This window comes from Convolutriloba macropyga, chromosome 4 (genome assembly GCF_964194025.1).
Source record: "Convolutriloba macropyga chromosome 4, txConMacr16.3, whole genome shotgun sequence".
Lineage (NCBI taxonomy): Eukaryota > Metazoa > Xenacoelomorpha > Acoela > Convolutidae > Convolutriloba > Convolutriloba macropyga.
This window is the reverse complement of record NC_134471.1, coordinates 70,867,698-70,892,202: the sequence shown is the minus strand read 5'-3', so window position 1 is coordinate 70,892,202 and position 24,505 is coordinate 70,867,698. Positions and strand designations below refer to the sequence as shown.

At 35.9% G+C, this 24,505-nt stretch overlaps 1 protein-coding gene across 1 annotated transcript; it reads left to right on the top strand.

Moving 5' to 3' along the window:
- Window positions 1-9,240: 9,240 nt before the first annotated feature.
- Window positions 9,241-17,994, top strand: LOC142338646 (GPI alpha-1,2-mannosyltransferase 3-like). Its single transcript, XM_075388490.1, has 5 exons — window positions 9,241-9,635; window positions 9,923-10,093; window positions 12,960-13,171; window positions 16,631-16,878; window positions 17,274-17,994. Exons 1-5 carry the CDS (start codon window positions 9,242-9,244, stop codon window positions 17,797-17,799), a joined length of 1,551 nt encoding a protein of 516 aa, XP_075244605.1. The 5' UTR covers window position 9,241; the 3' UTR covers window positions 17,800-17,994.
- The last annotated feature ends 6,511 nt before the right edge of the window (window positions 17,995-24,505 follow it).

Sequence of the window (24,505 nt, the reverse complement as noted above, 5' to 3'; positions counted from 1 at the left end):
GTTGCGGCAGCCTGAAAACGCCTGGCCTTCACTTGACATTTTGTCACCTACAGGAGAAGAGACCAAAAAAGAAGTAAAGGTGCAATCTGAAAACGTGACAATGATTTCATCAAAAGAGGATAACGCAATTGTTTTGATGATAAATCGGCATTCGTCAATACATAAAGTTACAAGGATATTTACCTATGTCCAAAAGTTCATCAGCAGTATCAGGAGAAGAATTCAATCTTCAAAAGCGAAACAACGGACAACAAAAATGTCGAACAGCATAAAAGCATGCTCTTCAACGCCAAACGAAAGGACTGATAGTAATGAGTCTACGTCTCAACCAATGATCTGGACTTATAATTCAGTCTCTTTACAAGGGAAAGATTTATACGAAGGACGACTTCAAGTGTACAGCTTCATACAGCGAAACTTTCTTCATGAATACAAGATCATCATGAATCAGCCCACTGAAGATGCAAACAACAGCAGCAGAGATGCGACAAAACAATACGTTCAGAAACGTATCAAATCCACTGGACCAGAGGGGGTTGGTGGTACTGGTAGGGCCGGGGGCCCAGGTGCTTACATCAACACCAGGATTGGCAAGGGCACGGGGATCTCTTTAGTTACCAGTGGTCCTCAACACTTAGGTGGGACCGGAGGCCCGGGATGTCTTGTCAGTGCCAAGGGCGCGGACGAAAATTGGAGCTCAAGTTCAGCCGGTACTCCTGAGGTTATAGGTAGGGCCGGGGGCCCAGGTAGTCTTAGTCTTGTCAGCGCTGGGAGCGCAGATGAAAGTTCGAGCTCTTTTTCTACTAGTTCACTAGGTATAGGTAGGGCCGGGGGCCCAGATAGTCTTGTCAGCGCCGGGGGCGCAGGTGAAAATGCGAGCTCAGTTTCTACTAATTCCTTAGGTACAGGTAGGGCCGGGGGCCCTGGTAATCTTTTCAGCGCCGGGGGCGCAGATGATGTTTCTACTACCAATTCCTTAGGTATAGGTAGGGCCGGGGGCCCAGGTAGTCTTGTCAGCGCCGGGGACGCAGGTGAAAATGCCAGCTCAGTTTCTATTACCAATTCCTTAGGTATAGGGAGGGCCGGGGGCCCAGGATGTCTTGACAGCGTAGAAGCTGTCGGGGTCTCAAGGGAGGATGTCAGACATGGTATAGGTTGGGCCGGGGGCCCTGGGGATCAACTGTACATCGTGTCTACCGGGAATACAGGCAATTCTAGCGAAACAGTACATCAATACAACAAAGATGACACCAGAGAAATAAAATGTTTCGTTAACGCCTATGCAGCAGCCACTAAAGGGAGACACAGAAGACGAAAATTTCCTAGAAGCAGCAGTTTCAACAGCCTTTCACCATTTTTTGATGAAGAAAATAAGGTGATTCGAGTTGGAGGACGCCTAGCCAATTCACCCTACACAATAGACCGAAAATTTTCAGTTCTTATTCCAAGAAAATTTCCAATCACTGAAATGCTTATTCGAGAAGCACACGAGAAAAGTCTTCACAGAGGACCTCAACTGACGTTATACACGCTTCGACGAAATATTTGGATACCTGGAGGGCTTTCTGTAGTGAAAGGTGTCTTATACAGATGCAAGCCATGTATCCGTTTTGATGCCAAATTGTTACAGCCTCAGATGGGAGATCTACCTCGAGAGCGAGTAGTGCCATCCTTTGCGTTCAGTCACTGCGGACTCGACTATTGTGGACCGTTCTACACGAAAAATGGAACTCGAACGCTTTTGAAAACATACGTTGCAATTTTCTTTTGCTTCAGTACGAAGGCAGTTCACATAGAGCCAGTTATGTCTCTGACCAAGGACGACTGTCTTGCAGCCATTAAAAGATTTGTGTCTCGTCGAGGTATTCCTGATGAAATATACAGCGACAACTCAACAACTTTCATTGGGACCAAGGGAGAGTTGGAGTTTCGACAAGCCTTAGCTACGCACGAGTTTGAAGATTTGATATCAACGTTCGGCAAGGAGAACAATATTACTTGGCTTACTATACCGCCGAGAACACCAAATTTTGGAGGACTATGGGAGGCCGCTGTCAAATCTTTGAAACGCCACATGTACCGCAGCATTGGAAGAACAAAATTGTTTTTTGAAGACTTCACAACACTGTTGACACAAATTGAAGCAATCTTAAATTCAAGGCCTATTACGTCCGTTTCAAATGATCCCAATGATGCCTTAGCACTTACACCAGGACAATTTTTGATAGGACGACCAATCACAGCATTGCCTGAACCAAAAACAACAGGAAAAAAAAACAATTTCATTGACACGACAGAAGAAGAGGATGGACAATCTTATCAGAGACTTTTGGAAGAAGTGGTCAACAGAATATTTGTCAAATTTACAACCACGGAAAAAATGGCAAACGGGACAACCAAATATTGACATCAATGATGTAGTAATAATCAAGGAAGAGAACACACCACCCACTCTGTGGCCAATGGGACGAATAACAAAGGTCTTTGACGGAAATGATAAAATAGTTCGAGTTGTTGAACTGAAGACATCATCTGGACTATTTATACGACCAGTCAACAAGCTTGTCTTGTTAATGAAAGAGGATATTGACATGCCGTCATTAAGATCTGACAAAGAAAATGACACAGATGAAGAATGAACAACAGAGGATGCAGACGAGGAATGACATCAAGGAAATGTAAATTACAACTGTACAAAACTGACAAACAAGAACTGATTGAATTAAAGAAAGTATCAACAAACTTGTAATGGGTTGCCGAGAAAAACTATTTACAGCAATTGACCACTTAGCCAGAAAGCCAGTTTCAATGATATATTAATAAAGTTGAACCAGTTCAAGGAGGCCGGTATGTTACGATTTACAATAGCCTTTGATACAATGACCTTCAATGCAATCCGAGCAAGATGAGGAAAACAATGATAATTAACCACGTGCTGAAACCAAATATTCATAATTTCAAACGATATTATCACATTCACTTGGTCTTTTCGAGCTTGAGATTTTTAAGCATAAAGCGTTGTAATAAAGCATTTCTAAGCAAGTGATTCAATTAATGTTGCACCGCAACAAAAGTTAAGACGTCGAACTCGATTTTAAAAATTGGTTTCCGAACAAAAAAAATAGATTTCTCTTGGAAATTAGTTCAACGCTCAAATTATTGGGTGGTGGTTTTCTATTTACCTTTAAGGATCTTTTCCGTTTGTGCCCCCCCAGCTTAGTGGGCGCATATTATTTGCACCCCTCAGACGCACGTGCAATATTTTTACATAGTAATTTACTATGTAATGGCTCGTGCTCTGTGACTGGGGGGCGCATAACGTACTGGGGGGGCACAAATGGAAAAGATCCACTTTTAATCTCTGTCGCCACTATAGCAGCCGCCCGTGCGCAATATGTATAATCTTTTGTAATTGAGCGTGGTACCTGTTTAAAATACAAGGATTGAAGTTTAATTAATAAGTAGATAAAAACAGAAGAGAATGGTTTCAAATAAATGAAGATCTAATTGAGTGATTGACTGTGAAGGTAGGTTTATTATTCAATGAATGAGTTTTATCCTCAGTTTTGTTCGTACCCAATATCGGTTCTATCACTGTGGTAAATTAACCAAGTAAATACTGATATGTCACAATTGTTAGTATTGCTCGAAGCCCGAGCTTTGTCTATTTCAATCTGTCGACACCTATCAAGATTGTGTCAGTCATTAATCAAGTAATAAATTAAAATTTAAACTAAATCTTTGACCTTGAAACCCAAGGTTTTCAGTACACCCTTTTTTTACATACGTGTGACCCTCACAATTTTCACCACGAGAAAACTAAGAATTTGCTTGCACGCCCTAAAATTATCTTTTGATAAGAATCTGAAAACTCATGTGGTATATAAAATTATATGTAATGGATGCGGTTCCATCTGTGATGGCCAAAGCAGCCGACATGTTACCAACCACTAAAATTTTGGAGGATCAAAAGAAGGTTTCCCCTGAGGGACACCTCGTTGAATGTGGTACAGAGCATAATTTTGAATAGGAGATTCTGGGTGCATGTCGCGGGGTTGAAAAACTATAGACAATAGAAGCTGAAACCGCAATTAAATACGCTTGACGAGTACCGGAGGCGGGAATCGACATTGAAGTTTTAGCTCAAATACAAAAATTTGACTTTTGAAATTCAGAATGTACTTTTACATAATAAATCGAAATTTTGTCAAACCCAACAAGTAAAAAATAACAACAGGTAGAAATGAAAGTAAAAACTCCTTTCAGGAAAAGAAAACAATACTTTTTCAAAAACTTCGGAATAAAGTAAATAAAGTAAACTTCGTAATAAAGTCGGAATAAAGATTAAATTATTCTTTGTGTAATAAGTGTACGTGAAAGGTTGTAAATGTGAATTTAACTGTATATAATTTCAAAGTTTCGTTATTTTAACTCATTTCTTAGAAGTAGACTCAAAGACAAGTTCATTTACTTTGTGAATAATTTTATTTGATTGTTAAACCTGAGGATGTAAGCAATGTTCGAAAACGTTTGTTTTTTTAAATGAATTTAATTTTTAAATGACAATTCCTTCTCTGCGCCAATAAATTTAGTATTTCCTTTACCTGTTTGCCCTTAAATTTTTAATAGCTCCCATGTTCAACCTGAAATGAAATATGTAGACCTTCTGGTAACAGGAGACATTGAGCGGTAGAAAATGACGTTTATTTTCTCTCCTGTGGGTAAACTAAAAGTGAAAACTAGGCTGAAGCAAAGAAAGCCAGGGGTTGTCCTATGATGAGATGTACTCCCTTTTTTCTTGGAACATATCAGCAATGCTTTCTTAATAACTCCTTAACAAGAGGTAAATAGAGGAGTCTTCAGAGTTTTCCAGAGCGCGAAAACTTTTTCAAGTGGACAAAACTTCTCTACTCATCAGCTCTTATACTAAATACGGAGACAAATCCAGTTAAGACACAATCAATAGGGTATACTGGTGCTGGTGTTGCTTTGCCAACAATCTGAGTTACAAAAGATGTACACGGAGAATACTTTGCAAGTACACCTATTGCAACAATTGGAAAACAGTTCAACCTAATTAATGGGAAAACTGGAAAAACGTGATGAGTGGCATAGAAGGACAACCCCCCCCCCCCCGAGACCTTAAGTTGATTGGAACTATTGTAGAGGAAAGGCGGCTATCTATAAATTTATTCCAAATATTGATTCAAAATCATATTCAACATAATGATAGCAATTATTCAAATTTATTGTTCATTCTTCTGCTGGATGTCTCTCTCCGCCCTTTGCTTTTGATGCTCCATATATTCGACTACTGTCAGCATTTATAGATATATTTAGTTGGCTGACAGCATTTTCTGTTAAGGGGGAGGATTTTGCTTTTAATTGACCTTTTTTATCTAGTAAATCATCAAACGCTCTCGAAGGAAGATCGAGTTTTTCTGTCCTGTTGGGTAATATTGTTCTATTGAAATTGAATATTGTAATCAGACCGAATTTGAAATTGCGCGCATTCAGTATTTAAGGAAGCTTCAATTAATTAACTACATTTTTTTTACCAATGGTCAAATTTGAAAGTGGGACAGAATTGATTTCATTTTTCAATTTAAATTCTCTTGGAAAAATGCGCTCTATGTAAAATTAGCTGTAAAATATTGTTTGAAGCCCCATTTATACAATGCCCTGATTGATACTCCGCCTGGCCGTTGAGAGCAATTTGACCGACAGTATTCGGTTATGTTTGTCGAGAAGACAAAACGTTTGTCGAGAAGACAAAATGATGGTATCCGATTGAGAGGCATTCCTGAACTAGTCTCCACTAATAGTAGAGACAGATACGAACACGATTTCAAAGAGGTAAAAGCTATCGCAAAACATCTCAGAGTCACATGCAATGTCACAGATCTAAAGAGATTAGGCAAATATTAGGAAGTAAAAAGTCGAACCTTGGTCGCTAAAATAGACAGTGACTATGCAAAAAGGCATATTCTACTCTCGGTCGCAAAAATGAAAGATTAAGGCAAACCAGTTTTTATAAGAAAAGAACTCAACCCAAGTGAACAAGCTATCGAAAACGAGATTCTCCAAACAAGGAAAGAAATGATCAAAACAGGAACAAATCCTAAAAAACTTAGAATTCGAAATCTCGTACTCCAGATAGAAGACAACAGAAAATTGGCAAATGTCCAAATAAATGAAAATGTCACAAATTTAAACGAATGACTATTACACTCAGAATTGAAAATCTTAACCTATAATGTACGAAGCCTTATTGATCTAAAAGGGCGAAGTAACTTTGCAAACTGTGTGTCAATTGAAAACGATCTAGACATTACTTGCTTAACAGAAAACTGGATCACTAGTAATATCACGGACGAAGCCCTTTTCCTTGAAGACTATACGATTCATAGGAGAGACAGAAAAAATGACTCGCGCAAAACTAAACACGGTGGAGTCCTCATTGCCGTACGTAAGAAGTAAATGAATTTAACAGATCATTCAGCTCAGATCATAAAGCATGTAAAATATTTCTACAACTAACACATGAAAACATTCTTAGATGTAAAGGACAAAAATGTGCTTTCAATAAACTTGGCTGGAACAAGCTAAACGCAATCATAGCTGAGTTTTGGCGAAAAACTTTCCAAGAACAACTAAACAGGGCTAGTCTGCCGCCCTGGGTTGAAAAAGAAACATCACACATGAAATCTATCGCTACATTAAAGAGAAAAATTTCGAAAGTGTCAAGTCTGGCGAAACGTCTAAAACTGAAGTGAACAGAAAATCAACTTCGAAAAAACTTAGTTGAAGACCAAGCTTAGTTTGAAGAAAAAATTTTTCGAGGGAGAAAATTTTCAGATCTACAAAAATATTTGCGATCCATCCTTAAAAGTAGTAGGTTTCCCGAGACAATGAAATACGAAGATGAAAAGTCGAATGACGATGCACAGAAAAGTATGTTTTTCAGCGACTTTTTTGCGAGTGTTTTCCTAAAAAGTAATCAAGTTGATCAAAATCGAACCTTCGCGAAAAAGACTTGTAAGCATGTGAACATAAGTGAAACAACAATTTTAGAAATTCTATCAAAACTTGAAACTAGTAAAGCATGGGGCCCGGACAACATAGGTAATCTTGTGCTCAAAAACCTGCCTGCCCTCTCGAAATTCTTACTGATATTGTTTAAGGCTGCGATATCAAAAGGTTGTTTTCCATCATTTTGGAAATTAAGTGAAGTTATTCCTGTCTTTAAAGACGAAGACAGAGCAGACGTGAAGCAATACAGACCTATAAGCCTTACATCTGCAATTTATCAAAATCTTTTGATGTATTGCCTTACATCTGCAATACATCAAAAGTTTTCGAAAAAGTTATATTTAACGTGCTATATGACATTGTGAAAACGACACTACACAATGCACAACATGGTTTTCAAAGACACAGGTCGGTGGTAACGCATATGTTGTTGTTCCTGAATCATCTTTACAACAAATTTGATGGTAAAGAAGAACTTTTGGTTCTGTATCTGGACTTAAAAAGCCTTCGATAGCGTTCCTCATGACATGTTGCTACAGAAAATTGAAATGCTAGGCTTTTGCGGTATTTTCATGAAAATTATTGCCAGCTACTTAAGTAAAAGAAAACAATATGTAAAGCTTAAAGTAACTAAGTGTGAAGACTTTGGTTATGCAGACGATTTCAAGCTTGTTGCAACGAATAGTGAAAACATGCAATACGATATAAAACAAATAGAATAATGGTGTGTAAACAATAAAATGACATTAAATGAAAATAACTGGTATATCCTGCCAATCAAAAGTCAGGACAAACCCAAGTTAAGTTTAAACAACAAAACTTTAATTTACCAGAGTTAGCAAAAAGATCTAGGCATTACAATGGCGCCAAAGCTGAACTGGAAACCTAATGTCGAAAACAGGTGCTCAAAGGTACTGAAAGCCTTCTACTTCTTAAAAAGAAACACTTCACCGTCCACGAAACTCAGCGCAAAACTCAATGCGTACGCAGTATATGTCGTACCAATTGTTACATTGCAACTCAAGCCTGGTTTGCTAACAAAACGGAGACGAAATTGATTGAGCGCGTTCAAAAGAAAGCTACCAGTTGGAGCCTAAACAACTGGGAACTGAATTACAAGAAAAGGCTTGGAAAACTCAATTTACTTCCTCTCTCCTTATATATAGAACTACACGATCTACTTCTCTTAATTGCTTTTCTCTCTGGAAATTACAATATCAATATTCCGATCACTAGAAACCAAAACTGTGGTGATCAACCAAATGCCAGACAATTTGAGATAATAAACATAAATCAAACAAGAACGAAAAAGGCAGATGAAAATTTCTGGAGGCGTTCTAGTCAACTTTTAAATATTATCTGTAAGATCACAAATTTAGCTATTGAAAGCTTAAACAAAAAACGATTAACCGAATTATTTCTCTAGACATTACTCTAAAGCCAATTCTTGTACTTGGACCTTTTTGTGCAACTGCAATCCAATACAGAAGGTCAAATTAGCCATCCAATAAAGGGATGGCAACCCTAGTGCCACGATGCTGAAGCCTAAACTACTAATACTACTAAAACTTCTGTTCTCTAATTACTCAACTACTGTTAATATATGGTAAAATGAAATGGTTCCAATTTTGTTCATGTTCATTTTTTCGCATATTTTGTCTGCTTAATAAGTTGGTTTTGTTTCAGTGCAATTATATGGTGGCGGTCAAGCAAGCCGATAGGCAAGCAAGCCGAATTTTGAAAATGAGGTCAAGTAAGCCAAAAAATTTTCGGATACCCCGTATTTTAAGTTGCTCCTGGCGGGCCGGTGGGCGCGCTTCGCGCATAACCGGCCCGCTATTTCCAGATTACATCCCACAGCGGATGAGAGGCATGGCCATGGACAGCGGTCTGCTGAGGCCCGTACCCACTAGGTGTCTAAAAATTGACGCAGTTTTGTTTCTTTGGTGCATTGGAATACATTATGCACTATAATACTACGCGCCAGTATTGATTGTAACGGCTGACAATGTATTATTTCTGATAGATTACATAACTATTACATAACTTTCAGCTTGCTTTTCTGTCGGCTTGCTTGCCTATCGGCTTACTTTGCATTCGCCCAATTATATATTGTGTATTAATAAGAAGATCGTTGAATACGTTTTTCGTGTTGGAAACTGCAATAGTTTGGATGAATAAACTATGTTCCTTATTATTTTCAGGTTTCATGGACAGAATGACAAAGGTCAGTTACCAACGCCTGACCTGGTTTCGTTTTATTTGCTGCTCACGACTATCCCTAGCATTTCTTCAAATGAGTTCAGATGTACCTGACGAGTTTTACCAGGGACCGGAAGTTGCCTATAATCTTGTTTTTGGACACAATGAATTTACATGGGAATGGCAATATCAACTTAGAAGCTTCATGCATCCGCTTTTCTATGCTTTCGGTTACAAGTTGTTGAAAAGTTACGAACTTGATTTCTCAATCCTGTTAGTCATATTACCGAGGCTTCAACACGCAGTTTTATCAATTATTGCTGAGACAATGTTTTGTGTCAAAATCAATGAAGTTTTTGGAATGGCTGTTGCTTCATGGACTGCTTTTTGTTTGTCTACATGTGAGTTTACAAAAAGAAACTAAAGTATCAATTAAAAGCTTTTGATAATAAGTAATGCAGGTCGAGTGACTTTTTGCTAGTGAAGCTCAATTTTGTTCTTAAGCACTACTTGGTATTGACCAATGTGGGCAATACTTAGACCACAAGAATCTAAGTTTCGGATTATAGGACAGATATCATTAAGTTCATGGCATAGGAGGTCATTTTTAATTGTCTCTGATGAATAAAAGAGAAGCAGAAACTAACTGACCCTAATTTTACTAGTAAACTATTAGAATTGGTTTCAGGTATCTTCGCCAATCATTGTTTAACCAGAACTCTCAGTAATTCACTGGAGACTTCATTTATGATGCTGGCGTTTTCATATTTTCCCGTTTGGAATGAGAGTCTACTGCGAACACACAACAGGAGAATCAATTTCTTCAAGTTTCTTGTCTTCAGCGCCCTGGCGTGTTTTGGTTAGAAGATTTGATATTTGGTGATATCCAGTGAAATTTATAAATGCGCTGCTTGCTTTTCTCTTCAGTCAAATGTTTACTTTTTATGTATACGTATTGTAGAGAAAAATCACCTTTTAATACCAAGCGGGAAATGATCCCTCCGAGTTGATGGATGCGTTGAGGGGACTTTTAGGGGTTTATTTTGAATATCAAAAGAATTGATTTCCGTTTTTACTAATTTTCCGTAGCTGAGAAAGTAACTTAATGTGTCTGAAAACTTTTTTAAATTGGAATAAAATAGAACTAGACAAAAAATAATTGCTACTGAAGTAGTGATTTTTTATTTTATGAAAACCTTAGAATAACATTGATAATTATCTCTTAATTGTTTTAGACTTTTACATGTTTAACAGCTGAAACAATGCTTGTTGTAGCATACTTTATATAATTAGGTTGTAGCATATTTCAAAAGAGCGAAAAAAGAGTAGAACAACTAGTCATTTTCTTCGTTCTTATTTTTAAAATTCCTAAAAAAACTACGAATTGTGCAATTTTATTATTTTTGTTGTTTTTATCGGACTGATAACGAATACAGAACTTGTGAAATGCAAAACCTCAAAATTTTTAGTTTTTCTCTCCTCTGGAAAAATTAGTTTTATCTCTTACTCCTTCCTTTGTTGTGTTCTCCAAAGATTTTGGTTGGTTAAAACTCGAGCAGTAGAATTTTCAGCAGTGATTTCCTAAACTTATCTAATCGTTTTTATAGTACACGTTGGTTTGCGTTAGTGGACACCGATATAAATTGTTGGAATATGAAGTACTTGGAATATAACTAAATATATAATCAGAGGAAGCTCTAAAAAGATAAAAATGGATATTTTTTATTCCACTGGATTCTCAATATAACTTTAGTTCGTCCTGCTCGCCAGTTGGAAAAAGTTTTATTCAATTGACACTATACTATAAGTAATTAATTGCTCTCAAACTAAGTTTGCAGCAATTATATTAGGCTTGTCGGTCTTTTTATGCGATTTTTCGCTTGACCGATTTTTCTTGACCCATTTGACTTTTCGTCCTCACAAACGGTATGAACAGGTAGCGCCCAGCGTGCATTAAGTGCTCTTGGAGACTTTTAGCTCAATAGTCTTCAAGTATGCGATTCACAGAATCTATTTTGGAGACTTATACTTATGGTGCGAAGGGCGGTTCTCAGAGATTGACCCCCTCGCCCACTGTTGCCACCCCATCTGCCCACCGGTGGACCCCCCCCCCCCCCCGCTGCGCTCACTTACGCCCCTTCAAATTAGCTAAAGCTAACCTCACTAAAACGTGCCTAGCTACTGACGACGTCAATTGCTCACCGGTTGATTGGGAGCAATTCGCCCGACGTTAGTCGGTTATGTTTCATTACTTTCGTTACTTTATAATAAAAGAAAACGTTTACAAATTTATATTGACGAAAAATTAAATCCTTTGAATTTTATTTGTTTTTTAATGTCTGGTGTTAGTGTTGCTAAAAGCGAATAGATCTAATCTAGCGAAAGATTATATTTTTCAAGTGTTTCCTATTGTTCTGTATTTATATTACCTTCGAAAACTGTCTCAAGTCGATGACAGTTTTTTTTATTGAGCCAAAGGGTTTAACAGTTTCTGTAGTATGGGAACTTATGTAAGGAAAAAGGAACTAGAATAGTCAGGAAGTTAAAAAAAATTACATAGTGAAAAGTCTTTGATTTTCCTCTAGAGTTAAAAGCTAGCCGTGTGCGAATTTTTCTCAATTGACCTGATTTATTTAGATCGGAAACCTGAAGTGTTTTATTTATATATAACAAAATTGGTGTCTCTCAGTGCTGACTGTCTACAATCTTTAGCCTTGCAACGCAATGACATTGTACGTGTTTAATGAAATCATCTATTAATAGGTGAGACCGCTAAGTGCAGCTATTATTAGCAATCTCTTGGTTTTTTTTTCGTAATCGTCTGCTATGCTACAACTTTGACTAGACGTCGCGCTCGATTCAAGTCAGCTGTTTTTGATTCATCAATCAATTTATTGACTGAGATACGTGCGTGATGTTATTTTGAACACTTATTGAAGTGAGATTTCATTCGTGGAAATAGTTTTTCTTGTTGCACGTGACAACCTTGCTCTCAAATTGACGTTTGTTTACTTTGATGGTATGATTGAAAGTTAAGAGTATCTCACTCTAAATCAAGGTTGTTTGAGAAAAGCTTTACAGTATATATGTGGGAGTCAATTGAAGACATCAGATAACAATTATAAGAAAAACCAATTTTTCCCTTATTTTTTAAGGTCTTTTGTTGGTATGTGTCAACTACAGGCTAGAAAAGCTATCGGATCTATTTTCTGGCAATCTGCCAGCTTTGTTAGTACTTAATATACTTAATGAAGTTCTATGTGATACTTTATAATGTTTTGTTTCGTGTAGCTTTGCCTTTTTTTAGTTGCAGTTCCTTTTAAAAGATGCAATCATGTTTAAGTTTTTTGAAGACATCGGCTTCAAATAAATGAACAGTATTGCGCAATTTGCAATCTGCTTTTTCATTGTTTCAAAATGCCACAAAAAGTCAGTAGCTTAGCTTTTCTTGAGATATGAAATCTTATGAGTAGAACTTGTTCTTCATAATTTTTCCTTTATATATTGAGCTGTTGAAGAACAATTGTTTTATTTTACTTGCTGAGAAAAATATAGGAGAATTTTTTTTCTAAATATCTTCAGTGCCCTAGCATTTGCATTGAAAGGTCTCTTATTTTTGATTTTTTTCAAACATTTTCTTAAAAGGGGGGAATTCATATATGCGATTTTGATTTTTTTTTCTGTATAGCTACTGCTTCTTTGAGCTATTTTATTTTTTGTTTCAGCGCGCCCAACATCAGCAGTGTTAAGCGTGCCAATGTCACTCTACTGTCTCTACAATTTGGACTTCAAAATGTCAATCATATTCCAAATGGGTTTTGTGGGGTTCTCTGCTTTGTTCACACAGATCACCATAGACTCATTACTCTACGGAGGAAAGACAACATTTCCCTTGTGGAATTTTGTCAAATTCAATTTCTTATCGGATAAAAATAAGGTAGGTAGGTGTTTAAAATGTTCGCCGAAGATACGCTCCCGGAAAATTAAAAAGCCAACCACCTATGAATTAATACAAATTTTATTCTAAAAAATTTAGCCTACAGTTCACTTAGATTTTTTGTTCAATTGATAAAGGGATAATACCAATTGATTGTTTTTGGGTAGCCTTTTAGTTAACTTAAAGTAAGTTCTGTTAATTGTAAGTTCAATTCCCACCTCAAAAGGCTATACGCAAAGCAGTATCATTGTAAGCACGTGCATTAGTTTGTTCACAACAGTATATGGAAACAATAATTTTGATCATGAGGTGAAAGGAAGCGTTTGGCGTTTCTGGCGCTCGAAAATGGCTGTTTTGAAGACTCGAGCGTAGAATCAGCAAACCTCCAGTATTTCTCATTATCTAATTTGGTCGAGTTCATGTTTGAATTGTCGATGATGATAAAACTATTATTGTTCAGTCACATGTACGTAAAATTGTTCCTCATTGAGTGACCCTCGAATTAATTGCGTGATATTAGGTGTTGTCCTCGTCATCGTTGAACAATCAACCAGTCACATGGCTTCAAATTGGATGGATATCTGTGCAATGGCATTAGAGAAGTTTAGCATTATCGCATATTTGATGGCATTTGAACAAAACGCACTGCCGTTTCATGATCTATATGAGCGCAATCTCAAATGTGTTTAAAGTCAAAGTGAACATGCAAAATGTTTTCCTAAGTTTTAATGCGAAAACAAGAAGCTTGATCGTTGTAAAATTGTCCGAAGGCAGGGCAAACCAGGGACTTGTGTTGCCTTATTCGATCTAGGGTTTCCCGTAATTTTTCATATGTGTATTGTTTTGTGGAAAATTTCCTGATACTGTTCAAAATTAACTTTTTTCCATCTCGGTTAAATTTTGGGTATTTGTTTCTTGAAGATGAAAATCTCTAGTTGTTGACCAACTTGCTTATAAGATCGATCTGACAAGCTTTTAAACTCGGGAACTCTAATCGAGAAATTTTTAGTAACCTAAAATGTTTCATGAAATTAGACAGCGGTTTGAAAGTAGCTTTAAAAATGCTAAAAATAAGTAATATAGAGAAAAGTTTAGCGATTGCCTAGAAGGCACACGCCAAACTTACAAAATAACTACTGACTTAAGTAGAAAAACTTCTTCAATGACCAGGCCTCCAATTCTAGCAAGCTGTTCTTATCAAATAACTGATCCCTCAACGGAAAACAATGCTAGCACTTTTAATAACAATTTTGCCAATATTGGAATTGAAATTAGTCAACGCTTACCTACACATTTGGATCCAAAAATTTTGAAAGGGAGGACCAATCTGTTTACTTATACCCTGCCAATGATAACGAGATAAAATGTGTTGTTTATAACTTTAAAGTAAGGCATGCTCAGGAGCCCGCTATATAGATAACGTTATTTTGAAGATCTCTTTGAATAACGGTAAATTTCCTACTGGATTTGATTAACATGTCATTAAGAGATGGCGTTTTTAGTGATCAATTGAAAAAAAGCGATAATATTACCATTACATAAAGAAAGCTGGTTGAAAACAAGATGAAAATAACTGTGGACTATTGTCTCTATTTGTTTTTTGGAGCAAAATTTATGAAAGGGTCATGTTCAATAGGGTTTACAACTGCTTCGAAAAATTCTCTTTGTTTTACAACCAACAGTTTGGTTTTCCACAGTTTGGTTTCCGCTCTGGTTGGATTAACAACATGTAAGGCAGTCTAACACAAAATAAAAAGTTATTTTTCTTGATTTCAGGAAGACTTTTGTCACCATTAATCACAAAATTTTGCTTGACAAAGAACCCTATGGAGTTAGATGTGTATGCCTTAGTTGGTGGAAATCTTACTTGATGGATGGGTTAAAGAGAGTTGATCCCAATGGAATAACCTCTACTTGGAAAAAAATCAAACTAGGAGTGCCCCAGGGACTGATTCTTGGTCCATTGTATGTTTCATTTCATATATTAATGATATGCCAAAAGCATTTTATTTCCTGAAAACGATACCTTTTGCTGATGACACAAGCCTTACCTCAATTGGTCACGATAACAAACACTTTCAACAAGATCCCTGTAATTTTCTTAGTTGGTTAAACAACTTGAAGTTTAATACTACTGCTTCCAATCAGGATAATGACGACGTGTTATTCAAATTTTGACTCTTGAAACCGATAACGTTTGTAATTATCTTGGGCTAAATGTAAACTAAAACCTCTCCTATAGAAGTCATATAGCATATGCTAAGCCAAAATTGAGTAAGCTTGCGGCCAAATTACTAAACATACATTATGTTCCCAGGCAGCAACTGATCAATTTCTACCAATCTAATTATAATCCAATTATTCAATATGGTGTTCTTATCTATGGTTACTGCTATTATTCATCTCTCCTACCAATCTACCAATTGCAGAAAAAAGTGCTGAAGTTTATATATTTCCGCAGAAAGATTGATTCTTGTCGAGACACATTTGAAAAACATTCCTTGCTAACTGTATATGATCTTCATCTTTATGAGCTACAAAAAATTGTCTTGAAGTCAATCAACAATTTACTTTCAGATAATTTTTGTAATAACCTGTTGGATTTCAATTGCATTAAACGTGTGACAAGATTGTCAGAAACGGGGCTGCTGAAAATACCAACTGAACGTCATTCAGTCCGATATCGATGTACTAAACTATACAATGATTTGAAATTCCTAAAATTATTACCTGATCATATGTAAAATCCTTCTATGGTTGATGTAACGCATTTTTGTCAAAAACTTAAAGAATCAGTCCTCATTAATAATGGGAGTTTGAGAAAATCATTTACAACCTTTGAATAATAATCTCTTTGTGCCAATTTGTCAGCTATATATGTTTCAATTACTCTGGACAATCTGAAAAGTAGATACCGCCAAATCTCGTCGATTGTCCTTTTGGTTTGGTTGCGGTGACTTTGACTTTATATTTCTTGATATACTGTGTTGTGCCAAAACGATAAATTAATTCTTTTTTGAACTATTGAACAAATATAGGCATTGCTAAGTGACAATGCGTTGGTAGTTTCATGTTTAGTGAACAATCAAAATTAAAAGGGTAGCGATCTTATAAGTCGGAATGTAAGGTTTGGAATGAACACATAAGAACTTCGTTTGGCTATCTCCTTCCCTTGTTTGGAAATCATACTTTTCCTGAGCCTCTGAACAAATTAAGAGAGCGTGTTATTTAATTGTCCTCAAACGAAGTTTGTAGCCATTGTATTAGTCCTGTCGGTCTTTTTATGCGATTTTTCGTCTGACCCATTTCACTTTTCGTCCTCAAAAACGGATAAAGAGCTAGCGCCGAGTGGGCATTAAGTTTTCTTAGAGCCTTTCAGCTCACTAGTCTCAAAGTTGAGCAATTCGCCCGACGTTAGTCGGTTATGTTTTGTATTTTTCATCCAACTTTTTGTTTTAGATCTTCGGAACGAATCACCCTCTATGGTATCTCTACGCTGGAGTTCCAGGAGTTCTTGGAACATTCCTGCCATTCTTTCTGCTTGGAGTGTACAAGTCATGGACTGACAAACGCATGTCCAAATTGATGCTGTTTTTAATAGCATGGGCCGTGTTTGTATACAGTATTCCTCCGCATAAGGAGATGAGGTTTATTTTACCAGTGTTGCCTCTGATGCTGGTCTATGCAGCCTACTATTTTGCTAATTGGTAAGCAAAATTATTATTTATATGCTATGCAATATTGTCTGTTGTAAAAATGGGTTGTAGCCCCTTAAGTGGACTGTAGATTGAAACGTTTGTCGAGTCCTAGAATGATCGCAACTAGTTATCAAAAGCTAGGGTCATTCATAAGTATTTCTTAGTCAAAGCTGAGGTTATGTATTTAATGGAGAAAGAACTCGTAACTATTTACAACCTCAGAATTACAGGTGTTCGGTGCTTAGGTTCTGGAAGAAGCAATTACTTCCGAGAACATTTTTTCTAATTTACGAGGATATAACCGTGATTAAAACTATAAATGAATAAGGCGGACCAAAATCATGCTTAATTTCAACTATAAATTGTGTTGCCTTATGTTTTAAACCCGTTTCCAATTGTTTCAGTGCATCAACAAGAACACAAAACCTGTGCAGATGGTCGTTGGCCTCAATAAACGCAATAGTAACTCTATACTTAAGCATCACTCACCAATCAGGCTCAATATTTGCAGCTCATTACCTCAACATCAGATTGAAATCCATCGAGTCACCATCGGTTGCAATTTTGACTCCCTGCTACACATTACCCGGACGAACTCACATGCATATCTCGAACTTAACTATCAGGTCCCTGGATTGCAGGCCGAATTTGTCAAATAAGCCGAATTATTACACTGAAACTCAGCTATTTTTGGAGGACCCTCATAATTGGGTTTTGGAGAATTTCGGAAATGAACGGACGTTTGCGAATTTTTCGTATGTGGTTATGTTTGACTATGTCCATTCACATCTGAAAGATGTATTATCAAGAGATGATATGTATTTGGATAAAACTTTTCATTATTCACATTTCGCAGATAGAAATGATGGTCAAAGTAAGAATATTTTGGTGTTTGCTAACAAAAATTTAACCTCCAAGTTTGAACTGTAGCTTTGCTTTGCTTTTTAAATTTTTCCTTTGAAAATTTTTAGTGAAGTATAGTAAATGTGCAATATATATAAATATGCATTTCTTGTAATTGCTTTTTAAATTGATTTTTTTTCAACATTTGTGTTCGTTAAAACTTTATTTCCATCTATGTGGTGAAGCTTATTAGGTGTAAAATTGAAAATTATAGTACTCCGCCTCTTCGTTTTAAACTGAGTGTATTAAAAACCTGCTGTAATTGATGTAGTTTTTATATCTATGAGCTGAGCGGAGCTATATTGCGGTGTTCTTGGTTTTCTTAACAATCCAAAGGATTTGATCTGTATTGGTGCGGTCTTTTCCTTAAGATCTTTTCACACTTTTTCGACTTTGTCATATAGTGATGAATTCAATCACACGGGTAGAAGAGGGAGCGAAAACCGCGCAGGTTATAAGCGTGATTTTTTCAAAGTACCTTTAAAGTTAGCGAGCAATTGGTGTTTAAACAAATTTTCAATTTTTTGAAGTTTTTCTGTACGGCCTTTTGACCTCCGTTTTTGCTGTTTTTCTCCTGATTTTCTTAACTAATGGTTTCCAAAGGTCAAAGATGTGTTCTATTACTTCCTAACTATCTTTTTTGAATCCATTGAAGGGCAGTTATTAGTTTACATGACCTCGACACTGTTTTTGTTTTAATAAAATGTGAGTGATTGTACTGCCCAAGTTTTCTGTACTGTTTCTTAGTGTCATTATTAACTGGTGGCATTGGCTCAAGATTGAGTCGTATTAGAAGTTACATAATACAGTATAATAATACAATATAATTTGAAAGTTATGAATCAGTTTTAAGCTCGAATTTTTCAAGAAGCCAATGAAGTTAACATGTTTTTTTCCCAATACTTTGAACCGATCAGTGTTTCAATTACTCTCAGGCAAATTTTGGATTAGTGATTTTGGTCATCTTTATAATGCGTTTTCTTTGACCTGTTTTAGTTCTCGAGAAGTTCCCATTTGTGGCTTCTGAGATTTTCTACCGCTCTCATTCAATTTTGTTTTCAAAAGTTGACAATTGAAGTTAAAATCACAAGCGCGCCGAATAGAGTGTAACAAATGAATTTAAGTTAGTTTTTGTAATTAATAGCCGCCCTAATCTTCTCAACCGGCTATTATAGCGCTCCTATTCTTTTTTACAATTCAAAAAGTTTGAATTGTATTGGGGCGCTGTCTTTTTTTTTAAAGATCTGTTCACACATTTTCATGATTTTTGAAGTCAAATTGGAGTAGTGATTTTGGTCACGCCGAAACAGGAAATGGAGCGAAAAGGCGAGTGGTTTTGCGGCGTGAAATTTTTTCGCTCTATTTTTATAGAGTGAGAATACGGTGTTTGAACAAAAATTCGCTTTATCGGTAGTGGTTTTTTGTTCACATGCGGCAATTACACTTTCATTTTTACAGTTTTTTCGATTTTTTGGATCGGATTTTTGTAAATGGTTTTTCCAATCCATTCATAGTCCGTTCTAGGTCTAGTTTTCTGTTTAGTCAATGAAAGTTCTTTGAATTGTACGTCAGGACTTGTCCTGCTATGTTTTTTCACTTCGTCGAATAAAAAATGTTTCGCTTTACCTCATTTTGCCGTTTTTTCAACATTTTGCGTGATATATTTTTGACTTCTCTAGGCTAGTTTCTCGCTTAAAGTGAAATTGAACATCAGTTGCTCAGCAAAGCAATTCAAAATGAACAGAGTCAGAATAAAAAACCGAAGTCAGAAATAGAAACGGGATAAACCCATAAAGCCCAGTTTTAGATGCCCGCTATTTGAACTTAGTTCCAAATAAGTCTTAGTTACCATCTCTAATGCTTATTGGTATTGATAGTAGCCCCTGTAGCCTCTCTCTAAGAAACAGAAGTACGTTATGTTCAACTACGAAATGCCATCAAACTAAATCGGACTTAAAAAATGTTTTTGTACAAAAATCTTTTTTTTTCAATATATTCTATTCTTTCAATCCCAATCATGCTTATTGGAATCAACGGCGGCTATTTTCCGGCAGTCTGCCGGGTATCTTTGCTTATGGATGAAACTCGAAGCAATTATTGTGGTCGTGTCTTTTTATGCAAACTTTCTGCTTCAAATTTTTCTCTGTACGAGTCACATTTGTCATGTTTGACTTCTGGTAATTTCCATGTGATCCAAAATTTCTCCCACTAAAGCCTAAAGAAAAACAAGCCAAAGTTGTATTTTATGTTTTTTCTTGTGAAGCTAAATTCTGAATAATTATTTTATATTCTGAATAATTATTTTATATTAAATATTGTTTTCTATAATTAGATATTTTAGAGAGTAGATGAGTGTGTATATGTGTGTCTGTGTGTGTGTGTGTGTGTGTGTGTGTGTGTGTGTGCGTGCGTGTGTGTGTGTGTGTGTGTGTGTGTGTGTGTGTGTGTGTGCGTGCGTGCGTGCGTGTTTGGTGTTGATTGCTATTTTGGGGAGAAATTTTTCTTTACGTTTTCCTGAAGGACCTCAGTTATTTTTCCTCGTATGTATGTATATACCTAGTTCATGACGATAAAAGTTTTGCAAAAATTTTGTTAGTTTTATTTACATTAATTTCTTTGAGTTACATGCTCGTATCCGTCGTTTCTTGAAACCGGTTTTTCTTTAAAAACTTATGGGTTTCTGGTAGACGTTAAATTTCAAATCAAGTATCAATTTCCATTTCTATGAGGTATTTTTTTGACAATTTGTTGCACGAGAATCTAACTGTCAGAGTTATCTTGAGACGCAATTGATCAGTATTGCGTAAAATAGGTTGTTAAGTTTTCTAATAATTATCAATCAAGTACTTCTTCTACAATTAAGTAATTATCTTAATCAATCAAGCTGGAACTTTTCATCTCATTTTCCAAAACTCCCTAATTCTTTTATCTTTTTTGTATTGTGAATTCTCAACTTGCCTATTTGATTTTACCAATCCTTTGCGAAGCTATTTTTTTGAGTGTTTTTTGGTTCTTTACATCAAGTTTTATATGGAAGTGTTTTATTTTTTTTTCAAAGTTGATCACTCTTATCGACCGAAAAGCCCGAAAATTTGTCTCGCTAGTGCATGCTTACTTCTTTCACAAAGTAACCTTATGTTAACAATTTAAATGGAGAACCTCTAAAGATCAGCGACTTAATATAGAGCAATCCTAGTAGGGCTAATCAACTATCACCAGAGTTTGCCTCAAATATTTGTGTCCTGGTGTTCTTTTAATGCAAACTTATACTAGTTTATTTTGTTCTGAGTGATTCGATTTTTTCATCAATAGAAATGGGATAAACGGATAAAACTCGGTTTCAGGAAGCTACAGTGCGCTGCTTTTTGAAATTTAGTAGGCACCAAGTCTTTCGTTCATCGAAACTGCTGAGGCTACATAAGTTCATTGAGTGAAAGGCTAATATGGTGGGCTATGACCATTACTATCCAGTTAGCCCAGTTTTTGCTAGCCTAAGACAGCCAAAGCCATCTAGACGCAATTTATTGACCGGCGTTAGTTTCTTATATTTCACTCTATTGAGTTTGGATTTTGGGTTTGCTATAATTTTTTGTGATATTCTCACGTTTTTCCGATTACTTTGAGCTTTCGAAACGTGATAAACAGGTAAAACATAGAAGGCTTTAGTTTGCACTATGGGCCTAAACGGAGTTTTTTAATTTCAAGTGCTAAATGTGCCGAGTTGCTGAGAAGACCTGAATTGTAGCTGAAAACGTCAATATTTGAAGTTTTTAAGCCCAAGATGGCGCAGTTTTTCGTGATTTCGCTGTTTATTTTTTGTTAATTGTTGTTGACTGATGTCTTCAATCGGCGTTGAATGCAGTTAATAGACATCTTGTGAAAGCAAAATGTCTTTTATGTTTTTATAGAGGCATATGTAATGTGATAACAATATTTACAGCTATTTTATTTTTGAAATATTTTGCACAGTAGAGGCTGATGTTTTAATTAGCGGCGGTCATTTTCAAATTTTTGACAGAACGAGATTGGGTTGGAAGACACTAGCTACGAAAAATTAAATAAGCATTGAGTTTTGCTACTCTGTTTTAAACATTTTTGAGTATGTGTTTGCCTTATACGTCGAGCCAGTTATCTGCTAACTTGGTGGTAAGCCATTCTGTAGCTTTTACCAGCTAAAACTTTGTTTAGAAGACAGCAGAAAAAAAATAAAGCAAATCAGTTTGCTGTTTTCCAGCTCCTCGAAAATTTTACCTTTCCTGCTTTTTTCTTGGGGTCAAGTTGTCAATATAAGTTGCTGCAGACCACTAACAGTCAAATGAAAAGGACGCCAAATTTGGTGTAATTTTTTCACTTCAATTTTTAGTAGTTATACACAATAAATATTAACCTTTAATGGCACCTCAAAGTCATTTGAAGCACCTCAAAGTGATTTTAATTCCCTCCCGTCAAACTGCAGTGGACTGTAATAGTTTCGAGTTGCCAATTGTCATTGGTGCGCAATTTTTCCGACGTTAGTGTGGTCTGTAAAACGTATGAACTGATTCTCGGTTTACTTGGATGTTATTCGGAAACATTTGTAATTATTGATTCGATAAACGAACTGGCGAACCGCGCATGTCTTTTTTATTTTACTATTTTATTTTATTTGAATCGAGCACTCAAATATATTTTACTTTTATCGAGCAATAAAAATTATTTTCATTTATTTCCTTTTTTTATTTTACTAATTTGGATTTAAATCGAGCAATCAAATATTTTTTGCCGACATTTAAATAAAAGCTAGGCTCATTTTTTTCAGTCCCGTATCTTTGGTGTTGCCAATAGATGTTCTATTATTTTTAAGATTATAATGGATGCTTTTCAATTGTTCAGTAGTTGCAGTTGAGTTTTCATCCTTTCCGGTTGTTTCTGAGGTTCTAAATTCTAGAGACGATATAAAAATTGTAACGCAATGCTGATTTTGATACCTTAGTTGTAAAACTCAACTGAATAAATAACTGGGTAAATGTTTTTCCGATTATATTTGCATGTAAGAGAGGATTAGTTTGAAAATTTATGAAACACCTGGAAGCCCGAATTTTTCCAAGAAGTTAATGAAGTTAGCTTGGGTTTTTTTTCCAATAATTTTTGAAAAGCTGCGTGTTAACAAAACTTCTTTAAAAGCACCTAGTTGAGTAAGTTTCAAATTTTATGGTAATTCTGTATTAAATAGTCCGCTTGCAGAAATTCAGACTTAATAGCGTCATAATAACCTATTTCTGTATAGAAGTCTAAATTGTTTATTTTCGAGTCGCTGGATGTAAGCAAAACTTGTTGTAAAAATACCTATACTTGTATTTTTTCTGTATTAGAAAGTAGGGTCAACAAGATATATCCAAACTTGAGTTTTCTTAATGTTTCAATGACCTTCAGGCAAATTTGCAGGACTGATTTTTGGTCATCTCGAAGCGTTTTGTTTGACCGAATTTACTTCTCGATGTTTTTCCATGTATGGCCTCATTTTTTACCGCTTTTATTCATTTTTTTCGAATTTTGACATTGATATTCAAATTAAAAGACTGCCGAATTAAGTGTGACATCTGAAATGAATTCAGTTTTTGTAATTGCTTATGGAAACGCCAAGCACTTATTGTATTGTGTATCTTTCCGCTCCAGATTTTTCTCTGTTCTGGTCACATTTATCATGATTGACTTCTCGCAATTTCAATGTTATCTAAACTTTTTCCCACTTAAGCTAGGTGAAAAACAAGCGAAAGTTTGTCTCATGTTTTTTTTTGCGCGTGAAACTAAATTCTAAAAATTTATTGTTTTTTTTCAATAATTAGATATTTTAGAGAATAGACGGGAGTGTGTGCGTGTGTGTTTTTATGCCTGTTTGGTTGTAATTGCTATTTTGGAAAGAATTTTTTATAAGAAGTTTTTTTGCAGGAAGGACTTCAATTATTTTTCATCGAATGTATAAATGTTCATGACGATAAAAGTTTTGCAAAAATTTTGTTCTTTTGATTTACATTAATTTCTTTAGAGTTACATGCTCGTTTTCATCGTTTCATATTTTAACATTTTAGATGTGGAATTTCTAAGGAGCAGTGGGTTACATGTAGAGCAATCTTAAAATCGAAGATTAATTAACTATCAACAAAATTTGCCTCAAATATTTGCGCCCTGGTGGTCTTTTACTGGAAACTTTTGCTAGATATTTTTTTCTGAGCGATTCAATTTCGCATCGATAGAAACGAGTTAAATGGATGAAACGAGTTATATGGATGAAACGATGTTTCGTTCACCGAAGCTGCTGAGGATGCATAAGTTCATTGAGTGAAAGGCGAATGAGGTAGATTAAGTTGCCTTTTATCCAGTCAGGCTAGTCTTCGCTGGCTCAAGACAGCCAACTCGTTGCCAGTTTTTTTTTACTGGCGTTAGGTTCTTACATTTTATTTTAATCTAAAGAATTTGGATTTCAGTATTGATGTCTTTATTTTCCCATTGCTTTGTGCTTTGGAAACGGGATAAACACGTAAGGCAGTATAGGCCCTAAACTGGGTATGGCAATCTTTTTGACTTTAAGAGCTGAGTGTTCAGAATTTGTTGAGAAGGTTTAAATTGCACCTGAGGAAGTCAATGTTGGTAGATTTTGAGCCCAAAATGGCGCTGTTTTGGTTTTGTTTTTTTTGGACTGTGGTCTTCAATCGTCTTTGAGCACAGTTAATAGACAGCTTGTGAAAGCAAAAAT

Bases quoted from the DNA above. Each gene is read 5' to 3' on its own strand.
- LOC142338646 (XM_075388490.1), top strand. From the start codon at position 9,242: ATGGACAGAATGACAAAGGTCAGTTACCAACGCCTGACCTGGTTTCGT. The intron at 10,094-12,959 runs GTTAGAAGATTT...TTTTTGTTTCAG, and splicing joins CAGCGCCCTGGCGTGTTTTG to CGCGCCCAACATCAGCAGTG. The intron at 16,879-17,273 runs GTAAGCAAAATT...CAATTGTTTCAG, and splicing joins GCCTACTATTTTGCTAATTG to TGCATCAACAAGAACACAAA.